General features: G+C 39.6%; 1 protein-coding gene across 4 annotated transcripts in view; it reads right to left on the bottom strand.

The window, feature by feature from the left end:
* Positions 1-24,197, bottom strand: part of LOC119773066 (FERM, ARHGEF and pleckstrin domain-containing protein 1-like) — a 66,109-nt gene that overhangs the window by 27,986 nt on the left and 13,926 nt on the right. For all 4 annotated transcript variants that reach the window (XM_038269879.1, XM_038269876.1, XM_038269878.1 and 1 more), the window contains exon 3: positions 188-292. In XM_038269879.1, the coding sequence (XP_038125807.1) occupies positions 188-292 (105 nt within the window). The remainder of the gene's footprint in view (positions 1-187; positions 293-24,197) is intronic.

Genomic DNA, 24,197 nt, shown 5'->3' with positions numbered 1-24,197 from the left:
TTTCCAGGGAAGTGAAAAACGCCGTCCAAACTACTAACGCATCCAGTCTGCAGGTCATTACAAACAGCTGCCGCTGTTAGAAAATGCATTAACATGAATCCAACAGAAAGCTGGGTTTTCCAGTAGACATCAGCGCTAATATAAAGGAAAAAAATCCTTCTACCGGGGTCATTTAAATGAATTTTACCGTCATTTTCCGGTGGTCCGTGTACTCCAGCCCAAAATAGTCTCCTTCTGTGAGATTGAGATGGACACAAACCAGGTCAAAAAGCACTTTCCCAGGTGCTCGTTGCTGAAACAGAGGAACAGAGGAGTGGGGGACATGTTAGAGAAAGGGACATAGATGCTGAATCACAGGAGGAGAAGAAAAACCTTGATATGGATGGACATGAGGGGTCACCAAAAGGATTAACTATTTCTATTCTAACAGCTTTACACGTGATGTATTAAGAGTTCATGAACCCTAAAGTGGATCCTAGTGTGGATTAATAAAAACAAAGCAAAAACGGTCTCAAACACACAAAGATCTGCTATTAAAAGCTTACGCTGCACAGGTTCGCATTTAATACATGTAAAAATAGGGGTAAAAAAAAACTCCCTACCCCCTTTTTAGACTTTTCACAACACTATACCTTCACATCCGTCTCTACTGACCACTAAAAAGATGTTCGGTAATGAGTACGATATCTTTACATGAGCCTTTTCTAATGTTAGTTCATTTTTAATTAATCTTTTTTAACCAAAGAAAAAGATTGAATACACATGAACTGCTCCTTTTACACTGAGACACAGTCTGGAATTTTCGTCAAAATCTGTACAGATACAGATTTTAATATTTGATTAATGTATCTCTAATTAAGGTAAGGGGGTCAATTTGTCTTGGGTACAGTAGTATAGTTACAGCTGCATACATAAAAGTACAGATCAGAGCATACAACACCAATACAACTTCAGTAAATAAAGAATTAAAAGCAGTAAAAACATGTTGAGTTCTGGTGCAACACTTTGCATAACATAAAGCGGAGTATAAAAATTCCGATCGAGCCGTTGTTTTGGGAAATAGATGGGGACTTTTCAACACAAAAGCAAAGTCCTGCATCAATGGGCCAAGAAAAAAACAATGATGTAGATGCTTGTGGTTAGTGCAGAGACAATAGTAAAATTAAATCAAATATGACCATTTTGGTTGAAAAAAAAATACTTTGAACACAACAGCAAAAAAAATAAAATAAAATAAAAAAGCACAAAATTTAGATTTTTGATAAAAAACACAGAGTAGTAAACAAATTTTATTGCTTTGATGATCGAAGATGAAGATTAAGGCCCCATCCACACGAAGACGAACCCTGGCCTAAACGCACAAATTTTTCACCAAACCAGCCTCTCATCCATACAAAGCCGGCGTTTCGGGGGTCTGTAAACGATCTTTTTTTTATTCAGCCTTCAGAGTGGGAAGATTTTGAAACGCCGTTTTCGCATTTCCATCTTTACGCTCTAACCGCATATTTTTTTTTTTTACACGCATGCGTCATAGCGTCGCCTCTAAACACGCATGCGCGACCAGTATCACAACAACAATGGCGCCGTTGCTGCTAATGCTTCTCACCCTGCTGTCGGGCTTACAACAGAATCTTCTTCTGGAATATCTCCAGGAAGAACAGAGCAATATCGATGACATAGTTCAGCACCTGAATTTGACTTAACCACGAAAATGGACCCGCAGGGCAACCATGTATAAATATTAGCGCATGCCCAACATTTCGTCGCTTATTTTTGCTTTTGCACCACAGCGCCACTTACAGGCCTGGCATACATTTTGCAGCGTTTTCATGCATTCGTGTGGACGATCACATTTATTTTACGTCTCCGTCTTTACGGCAAACGTTTTGGAAAATATCAGCGTTTTGTGTTCGTTTTGACTTCGTGTGGACGGGGCCTAAAGGCCAACATATGAAACCTAATAAGGTGAATAATTTCCAGGGGACCAAAGGTAGCAAGTTCATTTGTTCCAACGTCTATATGAAGGTTTGCCGATTGTCCAGCAACCACAGAATTAGGAATGAAGTGCACCATGCACCACAGGTTGATGGGTTTGGTACTAAATAAGAATTTCAACTCTGGAAAAAAAGCTATAATTGTTAGCTAGTTTTAACGTTATCCACAGTGAAACAGGTGCTGTATCCCAGCTAAATGAAATGCAGTCAAGAAAGAACATTTTTGGCGCCATACACTGCGGTTTGATTGAACCATTACAAAAATGTTTACCTGTAATGACAATAGATAAATTTAGAGGAAAGAGGGGGAAGTGTGCTATGCTGCAAAGCCCATCCCAGCTTAGAAATATGGAGGCGGTGGCATCATGGTTTAAATAAGTTTAATAATTGATCTAAAACCGCCAAATATTCAAACTTTGAGATAAATAAATAAAAAGGGTATGTGTCAGAATTTAAATGGGATTAAAACTGGGAGAACAATAGAAATATGCTACTAGGGGCTAACAGGTACAGGATTATTTAAAACAGCTGTAATTATGTAATTGTTAATTGTGACAAGTGGAGCCATGGATCTGCTGAATCAGAGCAGCCGACCTCAAGACCTGAGCCAAGTCTGTCACCATCTGGCCGCCTCATGTTCATGAGTGAGTGTGTTCATACAGTCTGCAGGGATAGACCCACACACTGTTCATCCAGCTACTCACCAACACACACATTCACCGGCTAAAGCTCCAGTCTGATATCCAGGAAACATCCAGATTTTTTTTAACATTCTCCAACAGCGTTTTCATTATCTGACCGACAGATGCTGCCGTCGTACACAAAGCTGGAGTTTGGCTGGGATTTGGGTCTTGGTTGTGTTAATCTTCGCCTTAAGGCGGTTAAGAAGGGACAAAAGTGGAGGAAATAGGAAGACGGGGGGGGGGGGGGAAAGAGGATGGCTTAAAGGGCAGGAAAGCAGACAAAAGAAGAATTCTTCCCTCTGCTTTAACTTGAACTGCTCTTCTCCTTTCCACCTAGATCTGTAAAGGCATTAGTCTCATTCACTGTATCGATTGTTCTCCGCCAAGCCTGACAAGGCTGGTCTGTTAAGTGTGCTCTCCTTTCATATAAAACAGTCTTTACTTTGGACCTTTTCAGCTGGACTACTTCCTCTCAGATCAGCCTCATTAACTAAGCCTCGCACAGCAATCTCCTTCACCAAGACATCCAACTTCAACAAAACGGGATCCAGTTTCTCTGCCGTGCAGAACCATGTTGGGCTGGAAGGAGGTGCAGGAGTACGACCCAAAGAGCACAGAGCTTTGTTGGAAACAGAAGGCCGGATTTGGATGCTATGAAAAAAGCATGAGAATGAAAATCTTGAGTGTTTAGAAAGATGTAAAGACTATTTATTGCTTTCTGTACAAAAGAGGCTTGAGTTGTGGCTTCAGGTGAAACCTTTAAACCATTAATGGAGGAGCTAAAATTGTACAATCCACAATAAATTCAATAGCTACAAGACTTAGATTAAAACCAGGACCACAAGAGCCAAGTACACTGATGGCAGTGCCCATTCTGGCGAATGTGTGCAAAGGGTGGCGAGGGCTACATTGGTTTGAATATGAGAGCACCCCAGTGAGTAGTAGGTTATTCATATAGGGGTATGATGACAGACAGTTGGGGTCGGCTTCAAACTTATCCACTCTGGAAGCAGGTTACAAATGAAGTCATATCATGGTCACTTTTTTTCATGATGGGACCCCAAACCGACCAGGAAGATTGCTGTATACCAACTTTTCCAACCCCGGGTGTCAACATCTACTGTCCTGCAACATTTAACTAGATTACTGGTTTAGAAAACCTCAATCAAATCTGTGGCTTGATACCAAGCCTTCACCAAACCTGATGGCATGCTAAGGAGATAAACATCTATTTCAGTTGACTGTGCTGGAGCAGGGATGTACCCAAAAATTGCATGGTGGTAGATCTCAACAAAGCATCACATTCTGGGGAGTCCCAAGATGTTTCCAGGCCAGATGGGATATCAAGTACTAAGTTTCTCCATTTAGTCTCCTCTTAGCTGACTGTGCTTTGGCAATCCTAAAGCAAGAGATCCCAATCAGATGCTTAAACCGCCTCAACAGACACCTTTGATGTAGAGGAGTAATTTGTCAATACTAAGCCTTCCTGATATTAACAGACTTCTCCTCCATCTCTAATGCTAAGTCCAGGCAACCTCATATAGTCTTTTAGCCACGATCCATATTTACTTTAAGTTCCCAAACTGTACATCACTCTCGAATCAATCCTATTGTCACTAGGGAACAATACCCCAAGATGCTTGACGTACACAGCAGAAACTGTGATCTATATATAAGAGATTGCACTTTTACACCATACCCATATGTAGCCGAACAAGGTATCTGCCCAGGATGTTAAATAGGTGTTTCATTTCCAGTAAGTGGCGCAGAAGCGAAGTCAGTTTTGCAGCCTCATACCCAAACTTGGCTTGTTTAGACTGGGCCTTAAGCAAACTAGTTGCTTGAGCTTCCTTAGAACCATTCCAATTACTTAGTATTTCTGATATACCAATTCTGTAACAGCCCTGAACTTGGCCAGTAGAAATAACAGCTTTGCTAATAGCTAAAGGCAGGTTCAGAGAGACTGAGAACCAATCAAAAGGAGAGTTTACATCTCTTGGATGGAGCTTGGTTCTCATCAGTATTATTTCAAATAATATTTGAACAGACTGAGCTTCTATATCAATAAAAGTCAGATTATAACAGAATATCATGATAATTTTTTATAATAAATCAGAGTTTTAGCAGGTCAGGTCCCCACATGCAGCTGCACTCGCATCCAATATTTCCTTCTGCAGTAGTTCCAGTAAAACAACAGAAAAAGCTTTGGTGGAAAAGCCGTACTACAGCCTTACTACACCCCAGTAACTTCTACAAATGGGTGAGTCCGGAACAAATTAGATGACCTAAAGACCGCGAGAAGGCTGCTTCTCCAGAGGGATGAGAACCTGAGGTTCACCCGATGCCCTTCAGCTAAGCGGATAAGCAATTTCCTCCATTTAAAGCCAACTTTTCTCCAGTAAGTAAGAAAAACAATATAGATACAGACCCCTTATCACACTCAGGTAACATTATCCGGTGGAATGCATGGGTCAGAAAACAGTGCTGAAATCTTGAAATATCAATTCCAGTTATAACAACACAAATTTCATGAACCTGATGGATTTCTATCACCTTCCAGCTGCCAGAAAACATCAACATACTCCATGTTTTTGCCTTCGACTGGCAGCTAAAGGTCTGCAGCAAACCTGTTTGTGATTAAGTTTTCAGCGAGGTGGTAGTCGTAAGAAAAAACTGAGTCTAATCTAAACGGTGTGTGGGGAGAAAAAAAGGCCATCTCTAAAAGGTGAGAGTAAAGTACGAGCAAAGTTTCAATTCTTCTAAACAGTACCAGGATTTACTCTGGTTCATGATACTCTAGGCCAGTTTTGCATTATCAAAACTAATATTTGATGACCAATCTTTTTTTTTTCTTTTTTCCATTTGTTGTTAACCATGGAGTTGCATGCTTTTACCCCAGCAGGTTCACATGTGGAAAGTTAAAGAGAGAAGTCATTCGGGGGAAAAAAACAAAAACAAACTTTCTCTCTCTGCAGACGCTTAATGCAAGACATCTGATCTCATGTAAAAGAAAGCCACTCAAATGTGCTGCTTTTGGAAAAAGTTGACATTTTCATCATTTTAATGTATGAGAACAGTCAAAGACTTGATTATTTCATGTACTTGATACAAGGGGCAACTTGAGAGTTTAACAATGAAATGTTGGGACCAACTATAAATGATTCATGGCAAACTTTCAAACACTTCCAAAACTCCAATGAATGGTTTCCTGTGTTTCTTTTGTCATTTATTTCAATAATAAAATATCTTCAGAATAGATTTGCGGTGAATATTCTTTATAAAAAGAACCAAAAAAGAATGTTGCTATGTTCAGTTTGGTTGCATGTATAGATAGAAACCTTTTCTCTTTCCATGCTCACTCACACCTAGAAACCTTAAGGTAACCCTAATAGGATATGGCTTTATTTCTTCAACATTCAAATTAATTACTTTCACTTGAAAACAAATTGTTAAATTCAAGAAATCAAAAGGCTACAGAACCAACAATGTGGAATAACCGTTGTAATCCAGTGAGAAGAAATCAAAATAAAAAGAAAATTCAGTGCTAGAATGCCATTTTTTATCCATCCATTTTCTTACACGCCAAGTGGGGTCGCGAGGGGTGCTGGTGCCTATCTCCAGCTGTCTACAGGCAAGAGGCGGGGTAGACCCTGGACAGGTCACCAGTCTAACGCAGGGCAACACAGAGACAAACAGGACAAACAATCATTCACGCAAGGGAAGAGAACCCACGCATGCTCAGAGAGAACATGCAAACTCCATGCAGAAAGACCCCAGGCTGGGAATCAAACCCAGAACCTTCTTGCTGCAAGGCAGCAGTGCTACTCACTGCACCACTGAGCAACCCTGCTAGAATGTTGTTTAAATTAAAGTCATGAGAAGCAGAGAGTTGTTACACGCAATTTAAAAGTAAACAGTGTTTTCTATAAAATCTTGTCGGTTCATTGAGGGAGAGGTTTGGTGTAACAGTTCAGTTTCACTTTTAATTTCCGTCATGAAGCTGGATTTTAAATTGTCTGCAGTCTTTCGGAAAGAGCTAAGGGTTTCAATATTCTCAAACTCCACAGAGGCTACTGATTTAGGAATGTTAGCCAGGCTAATTGCAAATATAAGATAATAAAGACATTTCAAAAAGTGTCAACTCATATTAATTTCCCTGTCTAAAAATGGGCAAATCCAGGATTACATTGACTTTTCTGAGATGTCGTTTAGTCACATTCTGCTCCAAAGACAACATAAAGGTCAGGAGAGTTAGAAAAATACTTTCAGAATCAGTAAAGCATAAGAAATGTGAATAAGAAAATACAGGAAACAGTTTTTTACATCAATTGGAGACATACAGGTTTGTAAAAGAGAGAAAGAGCAAAATTTTCAGCAGATAACAGGAAGGCTTATTGTATGGGTCAAATTTTAAGGTATTTTTTTCACATTTGGAAAAGTGGTATCCTGTTTAAAAAGTTAAGGTAATTATCTTAAGGAATAAACCGAAAGGGTACTTTTAGAAATGCTAAAGCTAATGCTAAACCTGTGATAGCTCTGTAGTAACTGTCTTAAATTCTATCACACAGTAATCTGAAACTTTTCTGCTATCAGTATAAACAAACAATGAGCTTTAACCTTAGGATGGGAACGCTTGTTCTTTTTCCATGTTATTCTTAATTTATGTGCAAAAATTTGTGTCGACATGGTCAAAATTAAAAAAATTAAAAAAAGAATTTCTGATGAGTGTATTTTCTCTCTGGTATTTTCTGTGGGAAATAAACATTTTGATGCATTTTTATAACAATGAGTGCATAACTAACCAATTAAAGTAATGTAAACAGAGGTCCACAGCTATTTATCTAAAAAAAGAAAAGAAAAAAAAGAAACTAAATGCTTAAGAGGTTAAAATAATACAGAAATAGATTTTTAACAGTTTTTTAGAGTAGTTTGTAATAGGTTTGACATAATTTGGGTCATTTTATCTGCTTGTTGAATCCTTTAAGCAGACGTGGAGCAGATTGGTCCCTTCTGAGCACACACTGAGGTCCTTTCACACACAATCACAATCCCTTCTTTCAGCAGCCTCTATCAATGAGGCTTTCTAAGCCAGCCAAAAACGCAAAAAGCACACACAAACATACGCAGTCGCACTTTTATTCTTCATTATTAGATAAAGTGTTTTGTTTTTTTCTAGATTTGTTTGGGATTAAATATTCCAGTGAAGGGGCTTACTGACGTGCAGATCCAGAGTCAAAGAGTCCGAATAAAACTATTTACATCTGGGGGAAGGAGTTCAGCTAGCAGGGCCAAGCTCTCCTCCAAAAAAAATTATAAGGTATAGACAAGAGCCTTAATGACCAGCTGTCCTTCTGCAACAAACCCACAAAAAGTGATTAAAATAGCTCCAGACATGAAAAAAAAATAATTTCAGCCCTTTCTTCCCTCCATTTACCTTTCATAACATGACTCAGACCTGTTCATTATAGCAAATTAGAATGCAGAGTATATTCGGGTGTATTAAATGCATTCAAAATACAAAAAGCTTAGTAAGTAGGTAAGTAGGAAGGACTTTGTATCCTCCTGAGTCATTATGTCTTGTCTTCATCCATGGCTTTTGCCTTTGGAAGAAACGTGCCAGGCAGCCATCAGTGCCACCGTCTCTATTTCAGAATTGGCTGCCAGCTAAAACACTGACAAATACACTTCCTCTCCCCTCCACCCCTTTTATACAGGATTTCTCTCATGTGACGCATCCAGAGCTTCGCCAAGCTGAAAAACTGGTATATCAGAGAGAGTCACTTCCTTTTTTTCTGCTATCTTCCCCATCTGAGGCCCCTTAGGGGCCAGCAGCTAAGAAAACATTCATATATTTTCTTCTGTGATGTTTCTACATTATTTGAAAGCTTTCCATAATTTGTGTCCGTATGAAAACACAGGGTATCTAATAATTCAAATCAGATGGAGACATTTTCCAGAATGTAAGAACAGGAATGGAACAAAATGGAAAAGACCAAAAAAAAAAGAAAAAAAAGAAAAACATAAAAAAATCAGAACAGGCAGTAATACGATTGTAAAATCCTGGAAAATCTGGAAGGTGTTTTTTGCCAGCCATTCTAGTTATAGTCATCTTTTGCATCACAATTTTTCTTAGTTTTAGTCACACTTTTGAGTTTAATTGCATTTTCGATCTGTATACAAGGTTTACCTCCTATAAGTATCAATAAGTGGATAGAAAACAACAAAAAAAGGCATGTGATCTTAAAAAAGACAACACAACAGTATTGATGATGCGCACACCATCATGTGTTAAAACACAACAATGCTGATATTCTTGTTTCTTTTTCTGTAGCTGTAGAAATGCGAAAATATTATGTGTAATATTAAAAATCTTTTAATTTTACTTATGCATGAGCTAGAAGCTGATACATAAGAAGAAATGCAAATTTCATTTAGTGATTATCTCTCAGTCCTCATCATTCTCTGTCATGCACTTCTGCCTCGTTAAGTTTCCCTCTCATTGTTTAGGTTTGTACCAAACGTCACGACCGGATAGAAAGGATGCCAACTAAAAAAACTAAAAGAGTGTACAATTTATATGGACATAATAGGAATAGAATAGCCACTTAGACATTTTAATATGATTGTGAAAATATGTGCACATCAACATGGCTATTGTGGTCACCAAGGCAACATGTCTGTTGCAGTAGCAGTTCAAGACCAGTTTTGCTCCAGGGGGCCAGGGTGGGACCAGTGTTTTTTCATGGGGCAGAGAGCGAAATATGAAAAAAAAAAGCAACAAGAAAAAATACATATCTTAGAACAGCCAAAACTAAAAGTGCAACACCTATGTAAATAAATACAAATTAGTTATTGATATTAAACTTTTGCTCAGGCCCTGTGTCAGTTTGTAGATTGCAGCAGCATTAAGACATTAGAACAACTGCAAAGAAAATACAATCTAGAGAACAGAGATTGTTAAAATATTTTCAAGTGGGACATTTCTATAACAGTGAAATAAGAGGTTATTTCTCCCAAAGAACAATGAGATTGTTAAGGTTTGTACTAATTCTTATAAGCTTCTGTCAAGTCAAATTTTCTCTAAACTATATAAAGTTTACAAAATGGAAATACCTTATATATTAAGTTAAAATGGCACAACAGATGTCTACTAGTTCAGAAGATGAAGGGAATTTAGGTGGAAGTGTCTGGTCAGATTCTTCATTCCATATTGGTGAACAACAGTAATGTTGGTGACAATGTGAGCATTGGAATGCCAAGCATTGTCATATATTCTGGACGTGCTTTAAGTTAGAACAATTCTGGGACGGCATCTTTTCAGTTACCGGGAGGATAATATGTTATGTCATCCCTAAAGATCCTATGATTTTTTTTGTTAGGTGTTCTACCTGGTGAAGGGATCTGCAAAAAAACAACGTCAATCTTTTTACAACCCTAAAGATTGCAGGTAAAGAAGGCTAGTGCATGGTCTAGGCTTAAAATTGACCAACTTTGCACTAATATTTAGTGCCCCTTGTTCTTTTTCTTTATGTTTTGTCTTGTATTAAGAAACATGCTAAATATAGAGTAAAAAAAAAGGTGTAACACCTTCATTTTTAAATCACTGTTGAACTACAAAAAGACATTCACTCTATTTGGTGTTATGCATAGCAGCTATATTATTAGGTCTTCAGAACAGGGACCATAGCAGGGGCCAGGGCCCATTGTACTGAGGCACTAATACAGTTGAAAGTCACCTCGTTCTGCCCAGTCTAGAATATAACAACCCATGGTCGGTTATATTCAGATTTTTATGCAAGCCTTTATGTAGCCTTCTTGAAGTAGAAATGTCACAAATTGATGTGGTTTTATACTGATAATGTCATTGCAATAGTTAGCTATAATAATGCTCTGAAATGAAGTCCTAAGAAGATGCAAACCCATAACAGAGGTAACAACATTTGTGAGCTCAACTGCTTTCCATTTTCTCTTCTTTTCAAATTTGTTTAGCCTCTTATGGCCCATTTGAATATTCTTACCGTCTGTAAAGACAAGTATGCATAGTTGTCAGGTAACTGATTTCATTTAGGCACAAATGCTTTAAGCAAATAAAATATTTGTAGTTCTGTCAACATGGAGGGAACACCGGTAGGTTGAACAGATAAGAACTTTTCACAGGAGGAAATATTGGGGGGAAAAACACCCTTGAGCTGCTCATCCCTGACATTCAGGAACGAGTGTTTGATTCACAACTAGAAGAGGAGATCTGAGCAGAGGTCATGAGCAGCAGTAAATCTGACTATGTTTTGTTCCCCTTATGGTCAGCTTTATCAGGAAACTTCATACCAGAGAACATGCTGGGTCCTGCTGTTGAGCTGCGTCAGCGGACCAAAGCATCAACAGCTCAGGTTACACCGACGTGAAGAAGACGTCAACTACCAGGGTTCCTACTTCCTTTCAATCTTTCAGGTGAGAGTCCAATGACACAGGGGAGGAAGAAATGACAAGGAGAGAGGGAGGATATTAAGCCAGGAGGGAAAAAAAGGTAGGACACAAAAAAAGAATAGGGATGTGAACAAGAAAAGACTGAAAAATGGCATAAAGTAGGACATAAAATATGGGGGTAGGAAATCCAGTAAGGGTGGAACAGAAAGAGGAGAGAGTAGAATGGAGAATAAAGTCTGGATGTATGAGCAATTTTCCTAAATCTTATTTTATTTTTCCAGACCTGGAAGACCCTGAAATCATATTGTAGTCCGTTTAGGATCTACAAACCACCCAAACAGCAGTCAAAAATCACCTAGAGCATCCAATGAACTGTCCTTAGACCAGCTTTGAAATCAAAGACCCTCTGGGGGCTCAGAATAAAAAACCCTGCCGCCATTCACAGCCTGCCCTGCTTCCTCCTCACAGAGCCAGACAAGCAGAGCATGAAACCAGCTTCTAATAACGCTTACAAGAAATGGTTTATTCCAGCTGCCAGCTCCTTCACTGAGAAGACAAATCACAAAGACCCCGACCCCCGCTCTTCCTCCTCCCCACCATTCCCATTGCACCCAGCAACTTCTGTCAGAGCTATGAAATGTCAGACTTCTTGTAGCTAGGCTTTTACAATCACTCAGTCATCCTGTCTAATCTAAACACGTTCTTTGGGGGTATGTTTAATTGGTGTTATGTACTTTATAAAGGACACTGGACTTTTTAGCCAGGGTAGACAAGTCTATACAGAAAAGGGGAAAGATTACAAGCCCCGAGCCCAAATTAAGTCACCCCGAAACATTTGTAACTACACTGCAATATGGCGGACTAATAACAAATATAAACATACAGAGAAATCTTACAATTTGCCACATGAATTTCATCACAATCAACAATTTTTGAAAAGAAAAAAATAAATAAATCATCATTTTTGATGACATGAACAGCCTTTAATAGGTTGGAAACAACAGTGTTTCTACCTCTATATTTACGGCAGACTGTGCTCTACACTGCCCCCTAGAGTCTACAAGAATATTGGGCCCAACGGGGAGACCCGCATGGAATGTAATGGAGAACATAGATGCATCAAACACAAACAAGCTCTAATCTGCATCCACACCGAGCACGAAAGACATAAATAGAGCTAGTTGTATACATGTGCGCGTTCAGGAGCGTAGCACTGTAAATTACGCCTTTCTAGTGCCGCAAACAGCAAGATTTAGTGGAATAGAGCGAGAAGGAACCTGCAAATTTTTCAACTGGTGTCACATCAACCAGCTGGGATAATGGATGTAGTTGTGAGGTAGACCAGTAGAGGACGGCGGAGGCTAAGCCGTTTACCTCTGTTGACAGGATGATCTTTTCCTAAGATGGGATAACAGTTTTAGATCCTAGAAAGGCAGAAGTACCATGATCCAGACAGCTCCTGAGGTCCTTAACCTGGGAGCCTTTCCAAAAGATCTGTTGGAACCAGGTACGGCAGCATATTTAACACAGCAACACTACTGACGTAGTAACATCCAGGTCCGCCATGTTCAGTTGAATAGACAACAAGCAGTGGATAGAAGCTCCTCCTGTTTGATAACACGCTGAATTGAGTCCCAGTTGACCAAGTGAACTGTTGGAATGCCAAGCAAGCAACAGCATGCGAATAACATGGAAAATTAGCTGACTTGCATTCTGTGTGAACACCATGTTAAAACCTGGCCTGGGCTGCACCATGAGGGATCGTTGCACATCACAAAATAAATAACACCAAGAGGAATGAACATGGTAAGTTTTTTCTTAAAAAAAAAAAAAAAAAACACTTTAAAAAACTGAAACAAGGCTTAAACTTTATTGTGATTTAATCTAAGATAAGAGAGTAATGGTACAGAAAATTTGACTTCCAATTAGACCTAAAGAAAACCATTTGGTTACCAACTTAGTTACAAAAGTCAATCTTAATCCCTTGTGAGATTTCTGGGCAAATAACAAAACGTATAGCTAGAAAACCCACTAAGTCTAAGGCCCCGTCCACACGAAGTCAAAACGAACACGAAACGCTGATATTTTCCAAAACGTTTGTCGTAAAGACGGAGACGTAAAATAAATGTAAGCGTCCACACGAATGCATGAAAACGCTGCAAAATGTATGCCAGGCCTGTAAGTGGCGCTGTGGTGCCAAAGCAAAAATAAGCGACGAAATGTTGGGCATGTGCACTAATATTTATACATGGTTGCCCTGCGGGTCCATTTTCGTGGTTAAGTCAAATTCAGGTGCTGAACTATGTGGTCGATATTGCTCTGTTCTTCCTGGAGATATTCCAGAAGAAGAAGATTCTGTTGTAAGCCCGACAGCAGGGTGAGTAGCATTAGCAGCAACGGCGCCATTGTTGTTGTGATACTGGTCGCGCATGCGTGCTTAGAGGCGACGCTATGACGCATGCGTGTAAAAAAAAAAAATGCGGTTAGAGCGTAAAGATGGAAACGCGAAAACGGCGTTTCGAAATCTTCCCACTCTGAAGGCTGAATAAAAAAAAGATCGTTTACAGACCCCCGAAACGCCGGCTTCGTGTGGATGAGAGGCTGGTTTGGTGAAAAATTTGTGCGTTTAGGCCAGGGCTCGTCTTCGTGTGGACGGGGCCTAAAGCTTGGTATAACCTGTTCAACTTTGCATAAAAGCACCACAGGACGGCTGGGAGACAGCTTTTCTTTTTTATCTGTCCACCAATCAGATCCTAACACACTTGGATTATGCTAAAAAGCTTAACCTAACAAAGAGAGACATACAAAATAATCTAAGAGCGAAAAAAATGCACAGTGTTGGCAAATACCTGCCAGGTCTTGGCTATTAAGTTAACAACACGCCTGATGGGGCTAGAGGGCCTCGTCAGCAGGCTGCTGTAGAGACAATGATGCATGCCTGCGTGTGGATGCTGTGGCCTAAAGCACGGTAATGGCAGGCAATTAAACTGAACAGCAGAGATGAATACATGCACAGCCTTAAAGCATAAAAAACCTAATTAACATCTTGTGCAGTTTGATGGTGGGTGTGTCTGAAATACGCCTTGTAGGAAATTTGGCACAGGAATAACCTCTAGATCTCCTTCACAGATAAAAATAAAAAAACTATTTATAAACTTGATCTTAAATGTCTTCTTTCACAGAAGCAGAAACGTAACAGGATTTGAAAAAAGTTGACTAATTTCAAGAGGTTTTGGTCATTAAAAAACTGCAGCAACATTAGGAGGAATGAATTTAACCAAGTTTTACAACTTAAAGCGTACACTTTAAATTCATTTACTACCAGTTTGACTGAAGAAAAAAAGGTAGAAAGAAAAAGGATGGAAAAGTTTGAGTTCTCAAGCTGAAACGATTCTTTTTCTTGTCTCAAACTACACAGTAAGGGCGACATTCCACGGCAAGTTTCTTAGAGGATCAACTGTGGGACGCAGCAGGGGTGACGCTGCAGAAGAAAACCAAGTCTTGTGGAAAACATCCCGGAAGAAAAGAAGGAGGGAGTGTGTTTTTTTATGTGTGTGCGATCTTATTAAAAAGTCCCCAATTGGATGTTAGTTTTCCAAGTAAATCTGCATAATCTCTAAGATATTAAACCTATTAGACATCTTTAAAGGCAACAATTAGGTATCTTATTTGTATGAAATGTCAATTTCTGCAATAGAAAACACATTTACTTTAAATAGTCTTCATTTGAGGAGTAGTGCATTCATAAAACGTTTTGAAGTTCATGATGAGGTTTTTTTTTACTTATCCAAATTTTTTGGGGGGTGAGTTTCATGCAAGCCAAAGGAAAACCCTGACAGAAACTAAACACCATCTCTCCTCCATCGTCAAAATGGAGATTTACAGCAGATGCAAAAGGCTAATAAGACTCTGCCTCTTGGGAGACATTTAAACCAGATTTCCCAAATGAGTTTTGGCCTCAATACAGTTTGCCTGGCGCTCATTTTAAGAGTTTAAACATGTAGATATAGACGCCAACAAGCCAGAGTGAAGGCTTCACCACAAGCCCACCTCTACATCTCTAGTAGGTTGCACTAAAACAACACTCGCAATCCACAACAACTGAAAAATGTGCTTTGGTGGTTTTTTAGTGTAGTACATTGTGGCAGGGGTACAGATTACCCTGAAAAGAGCCTCAGCTCCTCTACTGCTGAACTTCTTCACCAAGGCTTTAATTCACTGCAGTACAGAGAAGAAAAAAAAAAGGATTTGCAGCCAAGCGAAGCAGGCAGTGTTTGCTCATTCACTGGCTTCTGTGGGAGTCGGATGTGCGCCTCTTTTTCCACCACAAAGAGCTCAGCACCATGTCTCCGTTCTGTCCTTCAGCGAGGCCTCTAATCATTTGTTTTCTGCTCTCCATTTACAAACAAGATCAGCAATCATCTTTCCCTACCAAAGATGGGTTATCATTTCTTCTTTACTTGAAGCATTGTCCACAGCCTCATCTTTGAACTCAACTAGTCTCACGTGGCTCCACATGCACGAAAACAACCTCACAGACTCAAAGGTTGTTTGGGGTCTGGAGTTTATCAAAGACACAAAATGCAATATAACTTTCCAATTGAAAATAAATTTGCATGTTGTTTCAGTACAGGAGTTCACCAGGCACGAAGAAAAAACAAAACAAAGATAAAGTAAAGGCCTATTAAACTGCAGGAGTGGAAAAGCCATTTCAGCTCTGTCAACTTTAATTAAAACTCAACTCCATTCCACTTTTATATAAAGATACCATGCTGATAAAAATCCCAATTCTTTTTCTGTTGTTCAACACTAGTATTCTAAAAGGTAACTGGTTGTCATCAGTAGCAATTTCGTTTTAATCCAAGTGATAGTGCTAAAAAATATAAAACAGTATATTGCACAACAAAGCAACCTTTGTTACACTGTGTGAGCAAAAAAAAAAAAGATGTTAACTGGAAAAACAAGATTTGAAACAGAAAGTAGCTTAAAAAACATTATTCAAACTGAAAAGAAAGATTTGAAAGCAAAGCAAAATTATAAACAAAAAAAAACAAGATTAGAAACAAAATTATTTTTGAAAATCCCAAAAAACTTGAAAGAAACTTGACTAAAAGAAGATTTTAAACCAAATATTATTTACCATATATGAACATTATAGAGTCTGAGATATAATGTTTATAATGTTTATCTATCCTAAGTTGTTCTGTATTTTTTTTTATGTTTTATTTATTTGTTTTTCATTATATTTTTAAGTGGAATCCTTACTACATTGGAGTACTTGATTTCAAATGTATATATTTCTTAAGCTAAGTTGTACATAGGTGGAATTTGCAGGTTTAGCCTAGGTCTGTGTATGTGTGGGGGGGTGTTATGTGTTAATGTTCTGTTTTGAATTGTTATGCAATGCAAAAACATCAATAAATATATTGGGGGGAAAAAATTGACATTTGTTAAATCGAATAAGACAAAAATTAAAAGCCTCTGCGACTGGAAAATTGATTATATTGCAAATGCAAACACTTGCCCAGTTCTACAGGTAAATGAACAATTATTTTAATTCTGATACACAATACAGGAAAATGCAGCCACTTTCATATAAAAAAACATCATTTTAATTGATAATGCTTTCAACTTATTTAGAACATTTAGGAGAATTAATAGTAAAGGTTCTTATGTCTCTTTTTCCATAAGAGTATAAAAACAGTAATTTTATAATTTAAACCAGAGGTCTTCAACATTTTCCAGGCCAAGGACCCCCAAACTGATGGGGAGATGGAGCGGGGCCCCACTAATTGTGTATATATATATATATATATATATATATATATATATATATATATATATATATATCGATGAAATTGTGTTATATCAAACTGGTCCTATAGTCACTCTATTACAGGCAAAGTAATGTAATGAAAGTCATTTCTCCCTGGGATTATTAAAGTATTTCTGATTCTGATTACTCGTTGATGGGACAGGTGACTGAACGACATCTTCTGCCTCCATTTATCCGTTTACTAAAGTGAGTTGAATTCATGTTTATCTGTATTTAAAGACATTTCAATTAGGAATTAGGAAAAAATGCAGGGGGAACTATAAAAAAAAGTAAAATCAACCAAATCTTTCGCGACCCTCATGCAGTACCGTCGCAGACCCCCTGTTGAAGACCTCCGATTTAAACCGATTATAATCTAAATCATCCACAGCTACAGCCACTCCTGTCTATTGGAACTTTACAGCAGCGTTACAGCTCCTTGCTTCATTCAGCCGTCATATTTACACTGTTCAGTCCCCAACCAGCAAGCAGCACAAAGGTCCATCAATTTCAAACGTCAGCCACTCCACATCTGAGCTAAGAAGCAAGTGTGTTTTTGTTTGCATTGTGGTGAAACACGGCAGGGGACTTGTCAGTTATTTATCATGAGTCACTAGGTTATCAAATGATGTCCATGGGGCAGATCTGTCATCCTAATCCTAGCAGCCCTCCCCCCTCTTGAGGCTGATATCTTTCTGCAGCTCCAGGCAGCAGTGATGAACGCCTCTATCACATACCTAAGGCTACTCCTCTTCAACTCACCCCTGCTGTCAGATGGTGTGCCTTTAAAGCCTCTGACATCCACTGAGAAAGTCAATCATGGTGAGCATATATTGGATGGTTTTACAGGGATTAGGGTCAAGTGAGTGTGCAGGACAAGATAGGAAACTAGAGGACCCCAATAGAAGGTGAAAAAAACTATAATATTATCTGATTTAGGAGAAAGAGATGTTATAGATGTGTGTAGAAAGGTAATGTTTCTCTATATGTGCTGGTCTGAAGTCTCCTGAAGGAGTCATGTGGGTAAATGGGATTTCTTAGAGCGGGGAGGTGAACGAGGGACTGGCTTAACAGAGCTCAACTGATCTTCAGGGAATCAGGAGGATTTTATCTTTGTCAGCATAAGTCCAAGGAGGAATATGAGCGCACAATCTGTCAGTTTTAGTGGAGAATGTGTGATTGACATAAAAAAGAAATAAAAACAAAAACGCGGTCTTAAAGAAAATGAACAACGCATTTTTTGCTCCACATTCAAGTAAATTACCGAAGACTTAGATCTAAAGAGAAAGAAAGATGTGATGAAATTTCTCCAGTGAATGCATGCTTTCCACAAGTGAATATAAATGCAGATAAGTTCCTCCTATTGGGAAAAAAAAAATCATAAACACCCTGAATGGTTATCATTCATGCTGCTCTACACAGAAACAGAACCTTAATTATCCACCCTGTGTGCCAATATGAACTTGCAGGCTTCAGCTGCAACACTTACAAGGCTCTGGCGTGCATTCATACCATATTACCCATCATCAGCGCCTCAGGCTCCTGATTTTACATTTACCATTAATAGAAGCAGGCACAAGGAACAACGCTGTCAGTGTTTATAGCGGAAACTATCTCAGTGAGGTGGATGTAAACACAAAGAGCACCTTCTGTCTGGGTTGAATTATTCAGCGAGGGGGAGTGAGCACTGTCTCTATGTTCCTTTAATAATGAAGCCACAGGCTGAACATGGGCTGATGTCTGCATGAAACTAACTCCTGAAGCTCACATTTACAGCCCCACCCACCATGATGCAATATTCACGATCGCACAGGTTTATTGGCAAAGTACTCAAACAAGCAAAAGAGGAAATATAGTCTTTATGAGAAGGCTAAACATAAAAAAATAGATATAAAAAAAAACAAACCAAAGATGTGGAAAGAAGGGAGTGAAGAAAATAGAGGAATACACAAAAAAGACAGTCAGAAACAGACACAGTCAGAAAGGCAGACAGACAGAATGAAATTGGACATTTAAGGAAAGAAATAAACAATAATGGAAGGAAGGAAGGAAGGAAGGAAGGAAGGAAGGAAGGAAGGAAGGAAGGAAGGAAGGAAGGAAGGAAGGAAGGAAGGAAGGAAGGAAGGAAGGAAGGAAGGAAGGAAGGAAGGAAGAAAGCAAGGAAGGAAGGAAGCACGGAAGGAAGCAAGGAAGCAAGCAAGGAAGAAGACGAGGAAGCAAGCAAGGAAGGAAGGAAGCACGGAAGGAAGCAAGGAAGCAAGCAAGGAAGGAAGGAAGGAAGGAAGCAAGCAAGGAAGAAGAAAAGGAAGCAAGCAAGCAACCAAGGAAGGAAGGAAGCAAACGAGGAAGGAAGGTAGCAAGGAAGCAAGCAAGGAAGGAAAGCAGGAAGCAAGTAAGAAAGGAAGAAAGGAAGCAAGCAAGCAAGCAAGGAAGGAAGCAAGCAAGGAAGGAAGGAAGCAAGAAAGGAAGGTAGCTAGGAAGGAAGGAAGCAAGCAAGCAAGGAAGGAAGCAAGGACGGACACAATTTAAGGAAGGAAGAAAAGGAACAAAGGAGGATTCTAGAATTACACAAGTACAAAAGTAGGTAAACAAGGAGGGGCAGGGAAAGGGCACAATGACAGAATGAAATATAGAAAACCATGAAGGGGGAGGAAGAGGAGGCAGAGAAAAGGTCACAAGGAGAAAGTAAAAACATTGAAAAAGCAAGACAGCCAATCGCTGAATAAACAAATCAAACCACAATGATGAGAGGAGATAATCCAGATGATTTTCATAAAAGTAGAGGTGAATATTGTTCCATACGATGGTTCAGCATTAGATATCTGCCATGGTGCTGCAGTGGCTGCATGGTGCGACAACAGAAAACCAACACGACCCACCTACATCCCAACTGAACGTATAATAATACTTTTATGAGCTTACAATCGTATACACACACTGGCTAATGGGAAAGTAAAAGTGGTTTAAAATGGATTGCTGCTGTTCTGCGGCGCCCCGCTGAGGTCCGAAGATAACAGCCTGGTTAATGAGCTCCCCGTGCACTCAGAAAAATGCCCGTTCTCGTGCCAATGCTGGTGCAAAGCTAGAGGCTTATCTCTCGATTCCCATATGAGAAAACACCTACTGTGCAAACACACTGGAAGGCATTACCACAGGAAAATGCAGATTAGGTGAAACAAGCTGAATTCACAATAGAGCCTTATTTCACCAATTTCGTTAAGCACCCAAAACACCCATCATTTATTAGTCTGGATCTCTTTCTGAGTCGTGCTTTCTGATGTCTTCCATCTGCTCTGGTAATACTGAAGAAGCAACTGACAACTCCTTTTTAAAATAGGTATCACAGCCAATACCACATATTTACATACAATTATTAAAAAAACTATCATAACATTTTTATTAATCATGAAATCAACCTAAGCCTTTTAGGTAACTAAGGATTACCAACTTTTTATTATCTTTGCTGAAAATCTACATATTAAAAAAAAAGCATACTTGTTGTATCCCCTTGAATAACAGATGACCTTATTGAATGTTTTTAAGTTCTCAAAAAGTAAAGCCTTTTCCACTCAGAGCAATGAATGATCTGGAATTCTGATGTTAATTTTGGAATCATGGCTTCTTCGCTGCTGAGCGGCTTTTCAGCCCATTTAGGCGAAAAGCCCATTTCAAATAACATCCGGAATGACAACAGAAATGTGGTTGATCTCAATTCCTCATAAACAGAAAAAAAAACGTACATTTATTTCAATGTCAAAATTTGAAGTATGGAAAATCATAAGTACCTGATTACGCTGTCGATTTCCAAATCATTGGTAAAAATCTGACAATTTTCAGCTTGACTGCGAACCACCCATGTAAACGATCTAAAATCGGGTTTTCTCCACCAAATGAGAATCAACAGCTAGCATGTCTGTATACTCCTTTTTTTTGGCGTTTGGACTTTATTTTGAAAAACATCTGACAGGGAATGGGAGTGGAGAGAAAACAAAGCTTCCTACAGAGACTCAAACCTAGGAATTTGAGGTCAGAAACTCTATGCATGGCTGGAAATTTCTTAACCTGGCCAAACATTGTGCAAACTCTAAGATGGAAGAAGCCAGATTTCAAACCTAATTGCAGCACTAAGAACCTGCCAGGCAAGTCCATGATCACCAGGTTTAGGTGAAAACTAGCTTATATATGGAAATTGATAAGAAGTTGCTGGATGTTTATCGTAGGCCCTTTTAGATTGTTTACGAAAAATTTCAACCGAAAAAAAAAACAACAAGAAAAACACAGGCAATCCAAAAGTGCATAAAATCAATTTGGGAATATATTGTGATTTTTGGTCACCTGATATAATATCGATCATTCAGCTCCTAATGTCGATACATTTTTTTTTTTAAACTTACTTGCAAGAATGGGAGAAAATGTGCTACTTCTGCACCGCCGCTCCATTAGATCGCAAAGTGGAGCCCTTTTGCTGTGCGGTGCAGCTCTGTTTCTGTAGTACAGCCAGTCATGGGCTACCTCAAACACCAAAACAACATGGCTACCTAAATAAGTGAATGATCAAGATCTTCCAATGAACATATACAGCATTTTGTTTTCTATCTCTACATTAAATCGGGAAAATAGCTGGGTGGAATATTGCATTATATTTTGATATTGCAATATCGTGATAATATCGTATCATTACCAAGTATCGTGATGCATATCGTAACACCACTGCCAATCCTAGATTATTAGGTGAAAAAGCATATAGTTTACCATAACACTGCACATGAGCCAGACCACCATCTCTGCCAATTCAATCTATAGTTAGAAATATCTTTTACAGATTTTAGCAGGTCAGGGTTTAACTAATATCTGAAATTATCTTAAAAAGCTCCATTTGTGCATCTTTTTAGCCCAAGTATTCCACCATTAATTTATCAATATACGTTTTCTAAAGGTACAACTGGACTACGTCAGGGACTGGAGAATGTCTGGGATTTTCTGTCACCGATAGCTGAAGCTTTGTAAACCGCCACAATCCCCTTGTTTTCACTTTACAAGCAAAGGCATCTATTTAGGATTTCAAAAGGCATTCATAGAATAGCTCAAATCCAGACACCAACCGCCTTCCTAACTGTCCTCTCATCCACAGACACGTCCTCAGGCAGCAGCCACATCACATTCTTGGCATTTTCTCTAAAAGCCAATTATGTCTTCCCAGACGGGCAGTTCTGGAAGCTAGACAAACGCCGCTGAATCTTTCTCACTTAACAGACAGAAAAATCTCAAATCTGGGCTAATTAAACAGCTGTACTTTCCCCAAAGGCATGCAAACCATTGAGCAGGTAATACCCTGCTTTATCAGCTGGCGGCAAGACGTTAAACCAGAAATTCGAGCTTCCCTCCTTTAGGAGACGACACGCAGCAGGATGGATTGCAGAGACGAGCGGCAATGTTGTGCAAGGACAGTTTACATGCTCCAGCTAGATTCAAAACACATGCAAATGTTCCGATATGAAAACATGACACAGTTATAGAGCTGACTCAGATGTAAAGGCAGACGGAGGGTAAGGAAGAGGGCTGTCGGAGCTTGTATGGAAGACTCATGCGAGCCAGATCAGCAAAGAAAAGCAGATCCCTGCGACTGGTATACAGAGAAGCAGTCTGAGTCAGGGTCTGTAGGTGTGGTATGTTTAAACAGGAAGCTGGCTTCACTCCCACTTCCTGAGTATCACCAGGAAGTGGGGATCTGGGACTGGACTCAAAGGTGAACGGGGCATTCACAGCCAATCACCTTTAAAGAAAAAACTGTGTTGGATTTTAGAAGGAAATAATGGGGGGAAAACATCTGCAACTCTTTGAGTCTACATACACTATATTGCCAAAAGTATTTGCTCACCTGCCTTGACTCACATATGAGCTTAAGTGACATCCCGTTCCTAATCCATAGGGTTCAATATGACGTCGGTCCACCCTTTGCAGCTAGAACAGCTTCAACTCTTCTGGGAAGGCTGTCCACAAGGTTTAGGAGTGTGTTTATGGGAATTTTTGACCATTCTTCCAGAAGCGCATTTGTGAGGTCGCACACTGATGTTGGACGAGAAGGCCTGGCTCTCAGTCTCCGCTCTAATTCATCCCAAAGGTGTTCTATCGGGTTGAGGTCAGGACTCTGTGCAGGCCAGTCAAGTTCATCCACACCAGACTCTGTCATCCATGTCTTTATGGACCTTGCTTTGTGCACTGGTGCACAGTCATGTTGGAAGAGGAAGGGGCCAGCTCCAAACTGTTCCCACAAAGTTGGGAGCATGGAATTGTCCAAAATGTCTTGGTATGCTGAAGCATTCAGAGTTCCTTTCACTGGAACTAAGGGGCCAAGCCCAGCTCCTGAAAAACAACCCCACACCATAATCCCCCCTCCACCAAACTTTACACTTGGCACAATGCAGTCAGACAAGTACCGTTCTCCTGGCAACCGCCAAACCCAGACCCGTCCATCAGATTGCCAGATGGAGAAGCGCGATTCGTCACTCCAGAGAACGCGTCTCCACTGCTCTAGAGTCCAGTGGCGGCGTGCTTTACACCACCGCATCCGACGCTTTGCATTGCACTTGGTGATGTATGGCTTGGATGCAGCTGCTCGACCATGGAAACCCATTCCATGAAGCTCTCTGCGCACTGTTCTTGAGCTAATCTGAAGGCCACATGAAGTTTGGAGGTCTGTAGTGATTGACTCTGCAGAAAGTTGGCGACCTCTTCGCACTATGCGCGTCAGCATCCGCTGACCCCGCTCCGTCAGTTTACGTGGCCTACCACTTCGTGGCTGAGTTGCTGTCGTTCCCAAACACTTCCATTTTCTTATAATACAGCTGACAGTTGACTGTGGAATATTTAGGAGCGAGGAAATTTCACGACTGGATTTGTTGCACAGGTGGCATCCTATCACAGTTCCACGCTGGAATTCACTGAGCTCCTGAGAGCGACCCATTCTTTCACAAATGTTTGTAAAAACAGTCTGCATGCCTAGGTGCTTGAATTTATACACCTGTGGCCATGGAAGTGATTGGAACACCTGATTCCAATAATTTGGATGGGTGAGCAAATACTTTTGGCAATATAGTGTATGTTCCTCAGGTGTGGATATGAATGAGTGATAAAAGAAAAAAAACAGCTTTAGTCGAAAGGCAGACAGATCTAACTCAAACAACCAATGATCCTTAAAAAAATCCTCACACATTCAGTTCAACAGTCTAAGACAATCAGTACCATTAAAACGTATTCTCCTTTAACATTTTTACTGCAACT

This window comes from Cyprinodon tularosa, unplaced genomic scaffold (genome assembly GCF_016077235.1).
Source record: "Cyprinodon tularosa strain WSP-4 unplaced genomic scaffold, ASM1607723v1 ctg740, whole genome shotgun sequence".
NCBI classification, from domain to species: domain Eukaryota; kingdom Metazoa; phylum Chordata; class Actinopteri; order Cyprinodontiformes; family Cyprinodontidae; genus Cyprinodon; species Cyprinodon tularosa.
This window is presented reverse-complemented; position numbering and strand designations above follow the sequence as displayed.